This window comes from Lampris incognitus, chromosome 2 (assembly GCF_029633865.1).
Source record: "Lampris incognitus isolate fLamInc1 chromosome 2, fLamInc1.hap2, whole genome shotgun sequence".
NCBI classification, from domain to species: domain Eukaryota; kingdom Metazoa; phylum Chordata; class Actinopteri; order Lampriformes; family Lampridae; genus Lampris; species Lampris incognitus.
This window is the reverse complement of record NC_079212.1, coordinates 132,394,923-132,412,661: the sequence shown is the minus strand read 5'-3', so window position 1 is coordinate 132,412,661 and position 17,739 is coordinate 132,394,923. Positions and strand designations below refer to the sequence as shown.

The following is a 17,739-nucleotide window of genomic DNA, read 5'->3' as shown; positions in this document are numbered from 1 at the left end:
CCAGGGCCCAGTGAGGACCAGCTATACTGCCTATTTAAGGAGACCCGCAGCCCAAGGCTCCACAAACAAAGGAGAGAAGCCTGGCTTTTAAAACTCTTGAATGTGGTCCTATCATCCTTCCATACTCCCATCCAGCAAAGACAGACTCCTCCAAACGTTTAGGCCCTTTTCTCTAAATAAGGCAGCCTTATCGAAGTTCCTGTCATTTCGACCATTCCCCCCCTCCCCCCTCCGACATCCCCAACGGCGTCTGTGGCAGTAGCAAGCCGCAGCCTGTGCATTCTTTTGCCTTGTATGGAGAAATGCCCTGCGCTGGGACGCCTCTGTTTGGGACGGCCTGACCTCTCCATTGGCTGCGGTGGCGAGGGGGCGGGGCCGAGCAGGAGTCTGATGCTTGAAACAAACTTTTCAGTAGGACTGCCCCGCTTCCCTTCCCACTGCCGTGTCAGACCAAGACAAAAGGGGTTTGAGGGACTCCCAAATTTCTGTTACCTGAAGTCAAGGTGAGAGATCGATTTTCTTTTTTGGCACATCTGTATGGGCATGTAGGGCCCTGTGAAGACTCCTGCTTTAGTGCACTTTAGAAGGCCTGCATGTGGAAATTGTTAACCAGCGGTACAGTGGGAAACTGTCAGTGCTGAAATGAGTGTGAGGTGGAAGGTGAAATGACGGAGTAACCGACGTCTCCTTGACTCAAGGCAGCTCAGCTTCTCCAACGCCTTTTACTTGTCTGCTGGTCAAGGTGTGTGTATGTGGGCGTGCGCGCGCGCGCGCTAGGAGTTTACTCCCATCTCATCATCGCAGTGGATTAGACAGGAATTTCTCTGTCTCTGACCCATTTAGATCTCCCCCTCTCTCTCTCTCTCTCTCTCTCTCTCTCTCTCTCTCTCTCTCTCTCTCTCTCTCCCCCCCCTCTCTCTGTGCCCTTCCCCTCCAGCACAAATACACACACACCCATATGCACAATTCTAATACAGCAGCTGTCATGTTTGTCTTTTTATAGTTGATGAGAGGTAGAATTCCCCTTCAGCGTGTTTGGGTTGGGGATTGTTGGCCGTTGGCCTCGCATGTCCTCACTCCCTGTGGGCAGCTGTGACCTATGGTCAGAGGTTAAGGTGTGACATTACTGGCTGAATACTTGATGACATCAAGGTGTGAGTGTGTGTGTGTGTCTTAGTGTATGTATGCATGTGTGCTGGCTAGAGGGGTTGGTTTATCCAAAAGGATAAGCCAGGCTACAACACACACGCCTCCAATGATTGACGGGATGCCCATCAATGCAACTGGAAGTCTAGCATAATGAGAGCTGGAGATGGACCTATTGGTCAAGAGCTATTGCACCAACCAGCCTCCTTCATTAGATGATATCATTTCTCTGGGGTTAAACAAGAATGGATGGGGGGAGAGATAGAAAGGCAGCTTTTCCAAATTCCGCCGCCTTGACGGGCCTGGTTTGTTTGGAGCCGCCGCATGAGAGCCTAAACAAACCACTTAACTCTACTAACTCTACTTCTGACTAACAACCCCCCCCCCATACACACGCACGCACATTAGCAACTCAGTTTACGAAAACATTATAGGAAAAGGAAAATGGAGAGAAAACCCCCTAATCAGATCAGAGAATTCCTGTTTTGCTGAAACATTTTAAATGTCGGTGACGGCTGTTTTGTGTCCAGCTTCCTTAGTGGGCTGTCGCCCGCGTCAGCTGGGAGAAAGGATGGGCAGTGGGCCAGCCCCTCGCCCCTCTCAGACCACGGTTCCTTTTGCCAGTTTATCAAGTTGGGGACAATTAAACATGAGGACCTGCTCCAGCACATGTCCATTTATGGGAGAGGGAAACAAAATATTTATGTTTGCTGAGGGATTGTTGAGAAGTATAATTAATGGCAAGAGGATTGATAAAGCATATCAAACATCATACTGTAGTATAGCACACCAAAAAAAAAAAACCTCAATGTTTGGCATCTATTATAACTGACCAACCATATTTTAATTGAAATAGAAAAAGTTTTGACATCCAAGTGTTTAAGACAGCTTACATACTGGTACCCTTATACTAAAAAAAAAAAAGTCACTCCAACATTTTATGCATGTCATTTCTTTATGTAATGGCGTAAAAGTTGACTTGTTCATTAAAAATGAATAATACATTGGTATTCTCGCAGAATTAATTTACCCGGGTTACATATAGCGGACAGAAAGGCAGGAAAGTTGCAGACGGTGGTGTACTTTGCATTCACAATGGACTCGCACTACTCTGATAACAGCATAATTTGTGTAGCCATGCGGTGTGAAGCTTCGCACTCATTAAAGAGACAGAGACAAGCGTGTAGATAGGGAAATTAGTTCTACCTAACCGAGCCGTCTGAGTGAGGCCTCGGTGAGTTGGATACACTGCGGACACAACGCACAATGTTGTGAAGACAACCCCACCCGCATCACAACAGTGACAGCGACCCAAGCAAGATGCTATTAAAAGATACATGCAGTACACATCCATATAATCATAATGAGGTACACTGGTGTAGGATGTTGAGGTATTTAAAGACACAAGGTACACGGATATTGTTCGTCACTTTTTGTCCTGTTTTGCATGTTCCCATGTGTACCTCGCTTTTGCTGAAGATCAGATCTATGACACATAACATATAAAATGGATATTGAAGCGTTCATGCGTTAACCTCGTAAATGTTAGTTTATTCTCACACAATAAGTCTTGACACGCAAACCTGGTGTCAAACAAAATATTCAAATTCGTTATCCCTGGTTGATGTTAGGCTAGGATATTATTGTATAATTGTGTAAAACGTGTTGCTATTTCTGTAATTTGGGCTCAATATGTCTGCTACACAGGGAAAGTAAATGACTGAAAGAGCTAAATCGAGGTTATTGGATCACTCATGTCTATTTCGGTGAGATACGACGCTGCTTAGATAGATATAAAATAGATAGGCTCACCATGAAACAAACTCTATCCATGTGAATAAAAACCACTCAGAGATGTAAAACTCTGAACGTGTGCATCCATCCACCTCTGCTGGCAGAGGTTTATTCCTGAAACATGTGTTCGTTGCTAAATCGTTGGGCATGAAAAGGCACATCTCACCTCATTAAGAAAACCCCCCTGGTGTGAAGCGTTCACCTGAGCGAATGGTTGGACTGACCTGCATGACTTGGTGCACATTAACATCACCTCAGTGCCTCTCAATGCATGATGTCATACCTCACAGGTGCTCATACGCTGTGACTCATCAACCATAGTCATCTGTTCCTCCCTGTGAAAACCAGACGCTTAAGGCCTTTGTACTCTGTCTGCTGCTGCCAGCAGGCTATATATATATGACATTAGCATAGAACACACTAGAAAACACACATGTTGCACAAGTATGTGTAACACGTCCTTGTTAACCTCTTAAGGTAAGTGCAGTGTGCAGATGGACACGTGTCTTTTAGATCATCTAATGTGTACCTGTAGATGACACATTGCACTCGATCTGCTCTGTATTCGGATCTGGATCTCCTTCACTGTCTCTTTCGCCCAAGATAAAAGGAATATTCTCATTTTTAAAACTCTTGCCCACCATATACTCAGTTGTTTGAAATTGATATTCAACTTAAGCTTTAATTTTGGTCAAAAGTATCCATGCAACACTTTCCCCTGACAATATATAGTATATATGTCTTCTGATCAGACTTGTGTGCGTGTGTTTGACTGTGCCCAGGCCCAAATCCAACTGCAACTATGTCGAGCAAACGTGCCAAGGGGAAGACCACCAAGAAGCGCCCTCAGAGGGCCACCTCCAATGTCTTCGCCATGTTTGACCAGTCTCAGATCCAGGAGTTCAAGGAAGCCTTCAACATGATCGACCAGAACAGAGATGGCTTCATTGACAAGGAGGATCTGCATGACATGCTGGCTTCTCTGGGTAAGGAACTTTGTCCCTGTTATGGAGCAAAGCCAAATTCAGCGTAATCATACTGCCCTATCAAGCTTAGGAGTTGGGTGTCAGTATGACTTTCCTAAGGTTTAAAAGGTGTAAATCTTAAGATGCAAGGCTGTTGCTTGCTTGAAATGTCGGCTAGAAGTACCGACCAAGGGCATCCACGTAAAAGCACTGTCAAAGGTTAATTTTTATCCCCTGTGTATGTCTTTCTCAGGTAAGAATCCCTCAGACGACTACCTGGAGGGGATGATGAGCGAGGCGCCAGGGCCCATCAATTTCACCATGTTCCTCACCATGTTTGGAGAGAGGCTGAATGGAACGGACCCCGAAGACGTCATTCGTAATGCCTTCGCCTGCTTCGACGAGGAGGGATCTGGTGAGACATTACACACAAACTCACAGAACAAACAAAGGGACCAAGTGGCCTTGTATAGCTGAATGTATACTATGGTAGTGACTCAATCCAGTCCTCAGGGCCCCCCTGTACTGCTGGTTGTCTGTTCCACCAGGTAGTTAATTACACTCACCTGTTGTGACTAGCTGGCTGGATTACCTGACAACTGCTGTAAAGCACTTCGGACAAGCACCTACCAGTGTCAGAAAATCCCACACACAAATTGCACCAGACCTGAATAGCATTCTGGTTTGCACAAGTCAAGTGTAACATATATTTAGCAGAAGAGACAAATGAATGTGCTCCGGTATGTTCAAGGTGTGATCCATGAGGATCACCTGAGGGAGCTGCTGACCACCATGGGCGACCGCTTCACAGACGAGGAGGTGGACGAGCTGTTCCGCGAGGCACCCATTGACAAGAAGGGCAACTTCAACTATGCAGAGTTCACCCGCATCCTCAAACACGGCGCCAAAGACAAGGACGACGAGTAGAAAAAGGAAAAAGCCCTGCCTCCGGTTCACACACACATACTGCACCGCAAATCAATCCCTGGTTCCTACCTCAGACAGTTGTAGTTCTCAGAGAGAATGGATAGGAACATGCATTTAGAATATATGCCTGCATTAAATAGGGCAAAAAATGGACTTGTGCAGTTTTTTCTCATCTATTGCATTCATTCAGATCTGCATAAGGGTTTAGGGGCTTGGGATTCATTTGGGATTCAGGGCAATATCCTGCAAATACACTTCTTTTCAACTTTAAAAAGAATTTGTCAGCAAAGGTGACCCATGATGAGAAGCGTATGGCAGTATTTGCATCTCAAGCAAGTCTTCTGCAGCTTCCTACCACGATCGCTTTAGTACCTCACACAAAAACCTGTAGAGGTCAAAGTAGGCTTCATCCACTTTGCCATCTCTCGAGGTCTCTATCCATCAGTGCAGGGGAAGCTGGTTTGACTTTTGAGATGTGTGTATGTGGGCTGGCAAATTCGGCACGTACCAGCCATGTTTACCTCTGCCAGTTAGCTATCACACTTGCACAAGCACTGCAGGAATTTCTTCCTTTCGACAATAGCTGTACTCTTCTATGATAGTCGCGTATGACTGTAGGAAAATATTACTTTCAGTGAAGTTTTGACTTGTCGTAAAGTTTTGACAATCACAAGTGGCGAGAATGTACAATTGTTTATAATTCCACCATGTTGAAAAAATTACAGCTCAAAATCTAAAGCCGCCACCAATGGCTGTGTGTTCGTAATGGAAGGACAAGATATGTTGAACATTTGAAGGAATGCAGCTTTGAATTTTTTCAGTCCAAGTACATATTCTCCCGATTCTCACAAAATGAAATGGCCATCACAAACCACAAAGGAAATCTAGATGTGTGAGCGTTTGGGATGTACTGAAGTCAATGTATGTGCTGGACCATTGAAAGACCCTTTGTTTTTAAAGCGGCATCTTTGTTTCTGTCATTCCAGTTGTTGAGTCACTTCGATGGTTTGATTCCAGTGTGCCCTTGTAACTTTTACATGGATAAAAATAAAATGTTCGCCCTTTCTTGTAGGGTCATCTTTTGACTGACACCCACTCCTCTAAACATGAGCTTACACTCCAGGATGATGTGAGATTGTATTTTTTACTTTCTCTACCCAGTAATCATGTAAGCATTGGGTTGTTCCAGAGCTATTGCTGGAAGATGATCATATCCTGAAAGGCTTTGGTCAAAAATAATTTTGGACTTCATGTTTTCTCCCCCTTCAGCATTTCTTCCTTTAGTTTTGTTTTTTTTAATGGTATGGGTTAGGTTGAGTGCAATGGCCTGCCTAAGAATTTCTTAATTTGGTCATGTCAACAAAATTATTACAAACAATCTGAACAGGGCAGCGGGGTAGCATAGCGGTCTGTTCTGTTGCCTAGCAACTCGGGGATCGCCGGTTTAAACCCTCGTTACCCCCGGCTTGGTTAGGCGTCCCTACAGACACAATTGGCCATGTCTGCGGGTGGGGAAACCGGATGTGGGTATGTGTCCTGGTCGCTGCACTAGCCCCTCCTCTGGTCGGTTGGGGGCGCCTATTCGGGGGGGGGGACTGGGGGGAATAGCGTGATCCTCCCACACCTGCTACATCCCCCTGGCGAAACTCCTCACTGTCAGGTGAAAAGAGGCGGCTGGCAACTCCACATGTATTGGAGGAGGCATGTGGTAGTCTGCAGCCCTCCCCGGATCGGCAGAGGAGGTGGAGCAGCGACTGAGACAGCTCAGAGAGCGGGGTAATTGGCCAGGTACAACTAGGGAGGAAAAAAATCTGAACAGAGAAAGATTTATGAAAAATGTAACTTTTATTACTCTGAAATGCTTATACAAAACAGTTAAAGTTTAAGGCATATATTGCACAGACTATTGAAAGGTTTATGTAGAAGGGGCATGCTCCCTTGATCCTAGCTGTAAGGCACAAAAGCCAGTTATACTGCCCATGGTCAGTAACGATTCACAAAATGAAATTCAAACATTTAGAAAGCATTTGGTTGGAGAGGCTACACATTAAGATAAATTCATGCCATAAACAAAAATATAAAACAAACCTGACCTCAAGAGATATTTACATGCATCATCACATTTTTTTCCCAAAAGTGTAATTCTGCATCTTAAAACCTAAAATCTAACTATGTAAAACCTGCTCCCCTAAACCATATCCAGTATTCAGCCACTTCCAGTATCACAACTAGTAATATGTCATCACAGTGGCACATTACGGCGCTGGATTTAGAAATGTTACTCTCTACTTAGTATTATAGTATTTTACATGACCCAAGTCTGACCACGACTTGTTTGGTTTGAGGTATAAATGCTCATCCTTGACTAACTGTAACAACATCCTAACACCCCTCACTGACATGCACAGAATACACACAACTCAGGAAAAGGAAGTGAAAAAATAAAAAAAGGGTGGGTGGATGTTATAGGGAATAGACATTTCATATCTGCAACGAATAAGAGAACACAAAACGGGGTCGTTAAAGAGTAAATAAAGACTTTTACCTTCAGTTTCTATCTGCTTGCGGAGGTAAGTGAAAAGGTACTGGTCAAATTTACAGCACTGTAGAAGATAAAATAAAACTTTGTAAACCCACATGAAACGACTTCTGACATAACCGTTTAACTCCCAAAGCTGCTGCAGCGTATTCTCATGAGTTCCACACTGAGCAGTTGAACACATCTCCCGTTTGCCATACGTTGTGGTATGATAACAAGTTTCATGGAAACTACATTTGTGAATGTTTACATTGACCTCTCGAACACATACAGGTGAGATGTAAAGCACATCGACTTACTTCCCAGTACCATTAATAAAAAATAAAGAAATAAAAAAAAAGAAGCTTATCAGATACTTCAGTACAAATGCTTCACTTGCTTTGCCAAGACACCTAAAACATGGAGCGCTGACTGGCCTTTCTATAAAGACATTCTTATTTGAAACACCTTGACCAAAATCCTAAGGCTCCAATGACCGAGGATATAAACATTAAAACATTCTCCAAAAAGGATAATACAAAGCCCAACATTTTCCACCCCGCTTCATTCAAAAAAAAGAAAAAAAAAAGGCAACAAAACGGCCCTTTTCAGAGCAACGATAACGTTTCTACATCAGGAGAGATAAGAGCTAGCTTGCATCTGTTCACCAAGCTGCTCACTTCAATCGATTTCTGTAACGGAACCAATGTGACCTTCTCCCACCTCATCACACACACACACACACACACACACACACACACACACACACACACACACACACACACACAGCTCCCTTGCATCAACACGGAAAAACTATAAAATCCCAGGAAATTGTACTTAATGGTCATGACCTTGAACAGATAAAACCACTTATTTTTATGGACATACGCAGAAGTAAACTTATTGCGAAATAGAATGACATATTGAAATAGAAAGGATAAAGATGTCCATGTGCGTACTTGACAATGTTTCGGTCAGGGTGGTGGAGTATTTGATGAGACAGAAATTCGGGAGTCCCACAGAATCTCTTCATCTAGAAAGGCAAGAAGACAAGAGCTCGAATGGAGGGATGGGACAGTGCAGGCTCAGGGGAGCACAATCAATCTCCCATACGCTTGTCTCCGGTAACAGAGTGAAGATGGGGGAGGGTGCTGGAATGCTTGAGACGGCAAAAACCAAACTAAGGAAAAGCAACATCTAAAGTGCAAAACTACAGTGGAATTTGATGCTGGTGTGAAACATGGAAAAACCTCATGTCTATCATTTTTAGACTGTGACAATGATTAAAAGGCAGCCTGGCCAAAGATGTTTTTTTTCTCTCTCTACATTCAACAGTCCAGTGCTGCTACTGATGAGGCCATTTCTGCTGGTGCTGGGACATACACTTTTCAAAATTTGCTACAATTCAGGGATATTTCCTTCTAACCAGTTACTGAAACAGTCGAACAGTGGAGAGAGACTGGCAGACAACATCATAAACTTTGTACACACCATTTATCCTGCATTTTGGAATGTTGGTTTTGAGACATAGTGTTTTAAGTCTTTAGCAACCAGTAACAGCTTTCATTAAGAATAGTACTTTAAAACAAAAGGAAGTTGCTTGAAAAATCACTAATCTATGAAATACCCTTTGTCCATCCCTTGCTTTCATCACAGTTTGAAAACTTATGAATCATCTCCACATATTCTGTAAGCAAAAACTTCAACGTCAAAAGGAACCAATGATGAAGATACATTCTCGTATGTACAATGTTGGTCAGTCGTTGAGTGTGTGGTCCTCCTCTTCCCTCGTGTGCGCACGCATAAAAGGTGCTAGAGTTTGGGTTTCTAGTTCACCGGTTCACTCACAGTGCGCAGACTGTGTTGTGGGCCCCACACAGTAGTGATTGGGGTCTTGACCACAGGATGGGGGCTAGGCTGTCTGGCATCACCATGGACCATGCTCCATACATTTGGCACCACTGCTGGATTCCTCTGAGTGCCACTATCGCTACTGTTGCTCGGAGAGGATGGGAGAGGCTGGAGGGTGAGGGGGAGGTGGGAAGCCAAGCCCAGAAATGGAGTGATTGTTGAGGCGGGAGAGGAGGAGGTTGAGGCAGGGAAGGAGGGTGAAGCTTGGCCTGAGACAGAAACTGGAGATACTGCTGTGGTTGTAGCAGGAGAGAGGCTTGGAGATGTGATAGGGACCAAAGAGGATGGCACGTAAACTGGGACCCCTTTTGATGTTGGGAAAGAGGTGATTGCTTGGGATGATACAGATGGAGGAAGAACGGCAGGTGGGCTTGAAGCAGTTGAAACTGGGGCAAGAGCTGGAGAAGGAACTGAGGTAGAACTTGTAGCTGGAATAAAGACTGATGATGGTCCTGGGATTGGCTTTTTAACAGACTGAGAGGAAAATGTCGTCAACACTGGGGCTATGGTTGATGCCTGCACTGGGTGTGAGGGAGAAGGGGTTGGGTTCTGAGAATGAGTTTGACCCAAGACTGGGGTAGAGGCTGGCATTAAGGCTGGCAAATTGGCAGGGATAAGAAGGGAATGGTTTGGGCTGGAGGATCTGACAGTGACCTTCTCCATGGGACTCCACAGGACTTTAGCCATGGTGAGCGGAGACTGCCTTGAAGCTGAGACTGACACTGGAGCTGGAACAGGCACCATGGAGGCTGCTGAGGACAGTGGGACTGGTGCCTTGACTGGGTCAGAGGTTTGAGCTACTACAGGAACCACCATAGCATTCTCCATCAGACTCTGCACTCTGGAGGGACCCATGACTTGTTGGTTATTCTCTGGAGGTGGGGTTGGGCCCATGGCACTGCTGCTGCTGCTAACATTGCACTGGGTTTTCACAGGTTCTGTAGGTCTACCCTGGCTTTCCTGAAGCCTCTTGAAGCTCTCTTGCTCTGCTGCCCTCTGCAGAGCTGCATCCACCAGAAGCCGGAGGTCGCTGAAGTCCTGGGTAGGAAACAGGTCTGGAGGGGTAGGAGGAGGTGTGTTGAAGAGACCACCGGTGGGGCTAGCTGCCATTGCTGTGCTAGTTATAACTGTCGTGTTAGCACCTTGCATCTCTGCTTCCTTCAGTAGAGTCTGTGTGTCCAGTTTCATGAGGGCTCCTGTCAAAATGGCTGTTGCAGTGTTTCCAAGGAGACTGAGGTCCAGTGTGGGAGCAGAGCGAATTACAGATGGGCGTGGTTGAGGTGGGAGTGTAGGAGAGGGACTTTCAGGATGGCTGGCTGATCCATCAGTAGATGGGCGACCTTCAGTCTTTCCACCTGCTTTACGAGAGATTGTGAATTTTGTGGGGTCTTTTCCATCCTTACGGAGCAGGTTGGGAAGAAGGCGGCGGCGCGCATTGATGAACCAGTTACAAATCTGAGGGGAAAAGGAAAAGAATTTTCATTTAATTCTAAAGTACAATATTACATATACTGATGAAGTTTTTACATTGCAATCAAAGCATCCAAACATGAAAAACTGACTGCTGAGAGAGACATGTTAAAATGTGAATAAGACTAGTATGATTGGATCTAAGCCAGTGTAATTATTTACTGGTTTTGGCACAACAATAAAGCCAATTTTAGACTTTCACTAGAGTCTACACAGATACTAGATCAATGACAAAAAGCAACGTCTTGATGCACGCTCAATAATCCAGGTAAGAAAATTAATGAATGGATGATGATTTATTTCCAACATGTAAACAAGCAGAACATACAGATAATCCATTGCCAATGATCTGAAGTGATTGACAAATCCATACATCAAACCCCACAAACAGATCTCCATATACATCTTTCTATACATCTCTGTATACATCTTTATACATATAAAAGTTAAAGAAGGCTGAATCAGTTCATCTGGATACGTTTATTGACAGATACTTTTCCTCACTCAGCTTGTGCCCCTTTTCCACTACAGTGGTGCTTCAAAGTTTGTGAACCCTTTAGAATTTTCTTTATTTCTGCATAAATTACCTAACATCATCAGATTTTCACACAAGTCCTAAAAGTAGATAAAGAGAACACAATTAAACAAATGAGGCAAAAATATTATACTTGGTCATTTGTTTATTGAGGAAAAGGATCCAATATTACATATCTGTGAGTGGCAAAAGTATGTGAACCTCTAGTATTAGCGGTTAATTTGAAGGTGAAATTAGTCAGGTGTTTTCAATCAATGGGATGACAATCAGGTGTGAGTGGGCGCTCTGTTTTATTTAAAGAACGGGGATCTATCAGTCTGATCTTCACAACACATGTTTGTGGAAGTGTATCATGGCAAGAACAAAGGAGATTTCTGAGGACCTCAGAAAAAGCGTTGTTGATCCTCATCAGGCTGGAAAAGGTTACAAAACCATCTCTAAAGAATTTGGACTCCATCAATCCAAAGTCAGACAGATTGTGTACAAATGGAGGAAATTCAAGACCGTTGTTACCCTCCCAAGGCATGGTCAATCATCAAAGATCACACCAAGAGCAAGGCGTATAATAGTCGGCCAGGTCACAAAGGAACCCAGGGTAACTTCTAAGCAACTAAAGGCCTCTCTAACATTGGCTAATGTTCATGAGTCCACCCTCAGGATAACACTGAACAACAATGGTGTGCATGGCAGGGTTGCAAAGAGAAAGCCACTGCTCTCCAAAAAGAACATTGCTGCCTGTCTGCAGTTTGCGAAAGATCACGTGGACAATCCAGAAGGCTATTGGAAAAATGTTTTGTGGATGGATGAGACCAAAATAGAACTTTTTGGTTTAAATAAGAAGCGTTATGTTTGAAAAAAGGAAAACACTGCATTCCAGCATAAGAACCTTATCCCATCTGTGAAACATGGTGGTGGTAGTATCATGGTTTGGGCCTGTTTTGCTGCATCTGGACCAGGACGGCTTGCCATCATTGATGGAACAATGAATTCTGAATTACACCAGCGAATTCTTAAGGAAAATGTCAGGAAATCTGTGCGTGAACGGAATCTCAAGAGAACGTAGGTCATGCAGCAAGACAACGACCCTAAGCACACAAGTAGTTCTACAAAAGAATGGTTAAAGAAGAATAAAGTTAATGTTTTGGAATGGCCATGTCAAAGTCCTGACCTTAATCCAATCAAAATGTTGTGGAAGGACCTGAAGCGAGTTGAAGCTGTTCTGTACAGAGGAATTGGCTAAAATTCCTACAAGCCAATGTGCAGGACTGATCAACAGTTACCAGAAATGTGTAGTTGCAGTTATTCCTGCACGGGGCTGGGGTGTCACACCAGATACTGAAAGCAAAGGTTCACATACTTTTGCCCTTCACAGATATGTAATATTGGATAATTTTCCACAGTAAATAAATGATAAAGTATAATATTTTTGTCTCATTTGTTTAATTGGGTTTGCTTTATCTACTTTTAGGACTTGTGTGAAAATCTGATGATGTTTTAGGTTATTTATGCAGAAATATAGAAAATTCTAAAGGTTTCACAAACTTTCAAGCAACACTATACATGGTACCAGCTAAACTTGACTTGACTTTTTCGTTTTCCATTACTGCAGCAGTGGCTAACCATGTGCCATGGAGAGCCTTGTGTATGCATGTTTTCATTCCAACCTGACTCCACACCAGGTAATTTCACTGATACAATCTTCCTCTTTGGTTGAAGGGTTGCTAATCAGTGAAATCACCTGGTGTGGAGTCCGGCTGGAATGAAAACCTGGATACACATGGTTAGCCACCCCTGCATTACTGGCATTTTTGTAACTGTTACCACTTTTCTTGTACCACCTTTGTCGAGGTTCCAAAAAAACTGAGCGGGTACCAAAATCAATACTGACCAGCTACACTGAGGGGGTACTGTTATAGTAATGGAAAACGACACTCTGCGAGTCGAGTCAGTACCATGTAGTGGAAAAAGGGGCATAAGTGACCTCTTCAGTCCAAACTGACTGCAGGTATCCCCACCCTTATAAACAATATAGTGGCATAATGACCAAAACCAACAACTAGTTCCATATGAAATATGGGTGTGACCATTAACTAGAGTTTCAATGGTCATGTGTACTATTCAGAGGATTTGGGAATGTTTGCAACCACAGTATTGTAAGATGGCGACAGATGTACTCTTAGCCCCCCCCCCCCCTGGTTCAGGGATGGTCAGTCCCTCTTAACATAGATGGGCTCTTTGACTCCCCACTCACACCTTCTTTGAAATCAAAGAAAGTTGAATCAGTTCATCTGCACACTGTTTATTTAGAGGAACATTTCATCACTCATCTAAGTGACCTCTTCAGTCTCAACTGACTGCAGGTATCCCCTCCCTTATAAACAATACAGTGGCATAATGATCGAAAACGATTGGTTTTACATGCTAATTGCCATGAGCATTCACTAGTCTCAACGCCAATGTGCACTATTCACAGATGATTGGGGAAAGTTTGCAATCACAGCATTGTAAGATGGTGAAAGATGTACTCTTTGGTTTCTTACTCTTTACATATGAAACTGATCATTGGTTTCTGTCGTCAGGCAACTGTATTGTTTATAAGAGGTGGGGATGCCTGCAGTCAGCTTAGACTGAATAGGTCACTTAGATGAGTGATGAACCGTATCTGTTGATAAACATTATGTGCGGATGAACTGATTCAACTTTCTTTGAAGTCATTGATCTAGTACAGACTCTAGTGAAAGTCTAAAATTGCTTTTATTGTGCCAAAACCAGTAATATGACTTACTGGTTGGTAATTTGGTTACTTGGTATGATTACTTATTTGGTAATTTGGTACAAATTACCAAAGGCTTGATAGATTCATCAAATGGGCTAGTAAGATTTCAGGGAGAAGTCAAGCCCATCTTACCGACCTTTAACATAGGAAGGTTTTCAGAAAGGCTACTTCCCTTCTGGAGTGCCAAGGTCACCCCCTTCGGCCAGAGTTTGAGCTGTTACCCTCAGGTTGTCGGCTGTGGATGCCCTGCATTAGGACTAAAAGATACAACGCTTCCTTTGTCCCCACTGCCAGTCAATTGTTAAATAGTAGATAGTATTCACCTGTTGTCTGCAGATCGGTTGTTTCCATGGTCTATATATTTGAACTCTTTTGGTTCTCCTTGCCCACTATGTCCTGTTGCTTTTTTGTTGTCCATCAGTGATCTGTCAATTCTTCCCTGGTGTTTGTATGTTTGTTTTGCGTGAGAGTTTTATATATACTGGCTGCAAACTAATTTCCCTGCAAGGGACAATAAAGATACTTTGACTAAATCAGCACGGTGGTACAGCGTCCGGTTGTCATCATACAATACTGTGATTGCAAACATTCCCAAATACCCTGTGAATTGTACATATTGCCAGTGAAACTAGTTAATGATCATGGCAATTTGCATATGAAACCAATTGTTTTCGGTTGTTACGCCACTGTATCGTTTATAAGGGTGGGGATACCCGCAGTCAGTTGAGACTGAAGAGGTCACGTATAAGAGTGATGAAATGTTTCTCTCAACAAACGTTGTGTCCAGATGAACTGATTCAACTTTCTTTGATTTTCTTACCTGGATTATTGAGCATGCATAAAGACATACATGCAGACGTGTTTCTTTGTGTGTGTAAATTACAAGTCTAGACACAAATAATTGGACAGACCTATAGGTGAACTCATGTATTGCATATGAGATCAAAATTCCTACAATTTTAAATATTACACTTCCACACACACACATTGTCTGTCACCATCTGCATGCTATGCCTTGGCCCTCTAGTGGTAAAGCCTCCCACACAGAGAAAAGGGAGAGATGAGAGCCCTCAAACAGCTGGCAATAATGAAGCTCTGAGCTGAAATATGCTGAGCCACAGAGAAGCCAGCCAAAGGCATTCCACTGAACTGACTACATAACAGCAAACCCGGTTGCCGCCTCACTCTGATCTGCAAAGCTTGATCTAATGCAGCTTGTGTGTGTGTGTGTTTGTGTATGTATGAGTGGATAAGCTGAAAAAGGAAATACCTACCAACAGTGTGAAGTCAAAACACAGCGAAAGCGGCATTTTCAGAAGTATAGTATCACACTACCTTTCATATAAACACTATTTTGCATTAATTAGTTATCCCTGCTAGATGAGAGTATGAGATAAAGCTGTTTATTACTACACCAGTATTACTTTTGTCTGATCTGATGATGAATCAATATGAGAATGTGTGCCTCAAGTCGGATACTGATTTGAAACATCCATGAAGCCTTTTTACCAGGGTTAGAATGACTGATTGTAAGCCAGCACATTGTACTAGTATTGACTTGCTCCTTTTGTTCCAAATATATTAAAAAGAACAATATATAATAATTCTAGAATTTTTTTTTTTACAACTTATTGCCATCAAAGCTTGCACAAATACTCAAGAACAAAACCATCTGTGGTCAGATTTGAACCGTTTAAAGACCCACTCTGGACCCTTTTTCACAGGGACATAGTATCTTTTATCACAATGGAAAAGAAATCGTTGATGGTGTTGAGGGATGAGCATAAATGTTTAAGTCCTAAAGGGGGGGGGCTGTGCTGGGCAAAAACAGACTGTTTGCTCTCTGGAAACTGAAAACTTCTCAACATCTTACCTGCAGCACAGAGAGACTGGTTTGGCCTGACAGACTCAGTTTCTCCTGCTCTGACGGGTAGGCGTTGAAGCGGTGCTCGTACAGCCAGCTCCGAAGAACCTGCACTGCCTCCTTGGGCAGGTTGCCGCGGCGACGGCGCTTCCCTGACAACCCTCCCCCTGACAAATCAAGGGGGGAGCTGTCATCGCTGTCTGACATGGCAGAGGAGAGCTCCTGCTCCCGGAGACACTCTTCTTCTGGAGCTGAAGGATAGGAGGTGAGCGTCAATTAAATCCTAAATTACCGAGAACATTTCATGTTACGGTTGCCCGACCTGACTGCAAATTCCTAAAGTGATTTCACATGAACCTCAATCTCATCTTATGCCGACATATTGATACCACAGAGGAGAAACATAACTGTGCTGCGATTGTGGTTATAGACCGCCACCTGAACATATTAGAGAAAATTATTTTGATCTGGTAAACTTTTATACCCAAGATAAGACACAATGAAGGTTTTTATGTGTGGTAGTACAGGTCAGGCAAATGGAGAGAACGTGAATTAAAACTTTCAAATCTGTGGTCTACTGAATGAAAAGAGAAGCCTCCCACTTACTATGAGATTCGCAAATATATATATTATTTACAGTAATGGTTAGGTCCTCTTTTAGACTCACCTCAGTTGAGGACAGTTTATACAAACAAAACAGGAGTAAAAAAATAGTTTCACTACCTTTGTTAGTCAGTGTGCAGGAGTTTTTGTTTCATTCTAGTCCTTCAATATTCTCCAACACACTCAAGGCTCACACTGGTGGTCACGTATGCAAAGATAGTTTTAAAACCAGTGGTTTCCAACCATTTGTGCCATGGAGAGCTGTATTTATGCAGGTTTTCATTCCAACTAAACACTACACCATCTGAAGTCGCTAATTTGCTCTTTTTCCCTCCGACTGAAGTTGTGCCAGTAACCGAGCTGAACCGATGTAGTTTAGTTAGAATGAAGGCCTGCAGGCACATGATTTTCTGTGGCACATTGTTGGAGATCACTGATTAAAAACAATGGCCAAGTAGTGAGTGAGACAGGGAGATATTCAAGCCAATGGTTGGCCACTAGGGGACACCTCTCCTCAAAATGGAGCATGCCTTATCCCAGGAGTGGGCAGCAGAAAGTAGTAAATGTCTTTTTCTGTGACTGGGTGAAACCTGACCCCAGGGGCAGCGCCTGTCTTCACAAAGGAGATTGTGTGCATATCAACATCACAGTGGCCAGTAGCCCAGGAATCTATTGACCATGCAAAATGGGCTGTTTCGCTTTATGTCAGTGCAGCTCAGACTACTTGACAATCTTTTCAATTCAAACTTCTTTTCCAGTGTGATTTGTGTTAGGCCTGGATAGCAAAGGAAAAACAAAACAAAACAGGAATTTGACTTTTATTTCAACGAAATCTACTCCAATAGCCTAGAAATTGTTATCTGCCAAAACCTTCAACTCTGTAATTTATCACCTTACATTTAATACAACTTAAATCCATTATTTGCCCAATCGCCCACAACACAGACCACCACAAACATCATGTACAAAAGAGACTGTAGTGACAAATGCCAACTACTACTTTCTACAAAATTTTCAGGACTAGAATAGATGAGAATTTTCTATGCTGTCCACATTTTTGACATCACACGTCACAGACTGAATAAAATATAGGGTCTATAGACATCAGCAAGGCCAGACTCGCCAGATCAGTCGACATGTCAATAGAGATGCAAACGTCCTTTCTATCCATAAAGTCCGTCTCAATTTCACAAACCCCAAGTCAAACACATGCTTCAAATTGCATCAAAG

The 17,739-nt window shown here is 43.2% G+C and overlaps 1 protein-coding gene across 1 annotated transcript; it reads left to right on the top strand.

The window, feature by feature from the left end:
* Window positions 1–392: 392 nt before the first annotated feature.
* Window positions 393–5,897, top strand: myl9b (myosin, light chain 9b, regulatory). Its single transcript, XM_056275377.1, has 4 exons — window positions 393–503; window positions 3,723–3,926; window positions 4,159–4,320; window positions 4,657–5,897. The coding sequence occupies exons 2-4, from the start codon at window positions 3,743–3,745 to the stop codon at window positions 4,830–4,832; spliced, it is 522 nt and encodes a 173-aa protein (XP_056131352.1). The 5' UTR covers window positions 393–503; window positions 3,723–3,742; the 3' UTR covers window positions 4,833–5,897.
* The last annotated feature ends 11,842 nt before the right edge of the window (window positions 5,898–17,739 follow it).

Excerpts from the sequence above, each read along its gene's own strand:
- myl9b (XM_056275377.1), top strand. The coding sequence starts at position 3,743 with ATGTCGAGCAAACGTGCCAAGGGGAAGACCACCAAGAAGCGCCCTCAG. Across the intron at positions 3,927-4,158 it reads TGACATGCTGGCTTCTCTGG|GTAAGAATCCCTCAGACGAC; the intron begins GTAAGGAACTTT and ends TGTCTTTCTCAG. Across the intron at positions 4,321-4,656 it reads CTTCGACGAGGAGGGATCTG|GTGTGATCCATGAGGATCAC; the intron begins GTGAGACATTAC and ends GGTATGTTCAAG.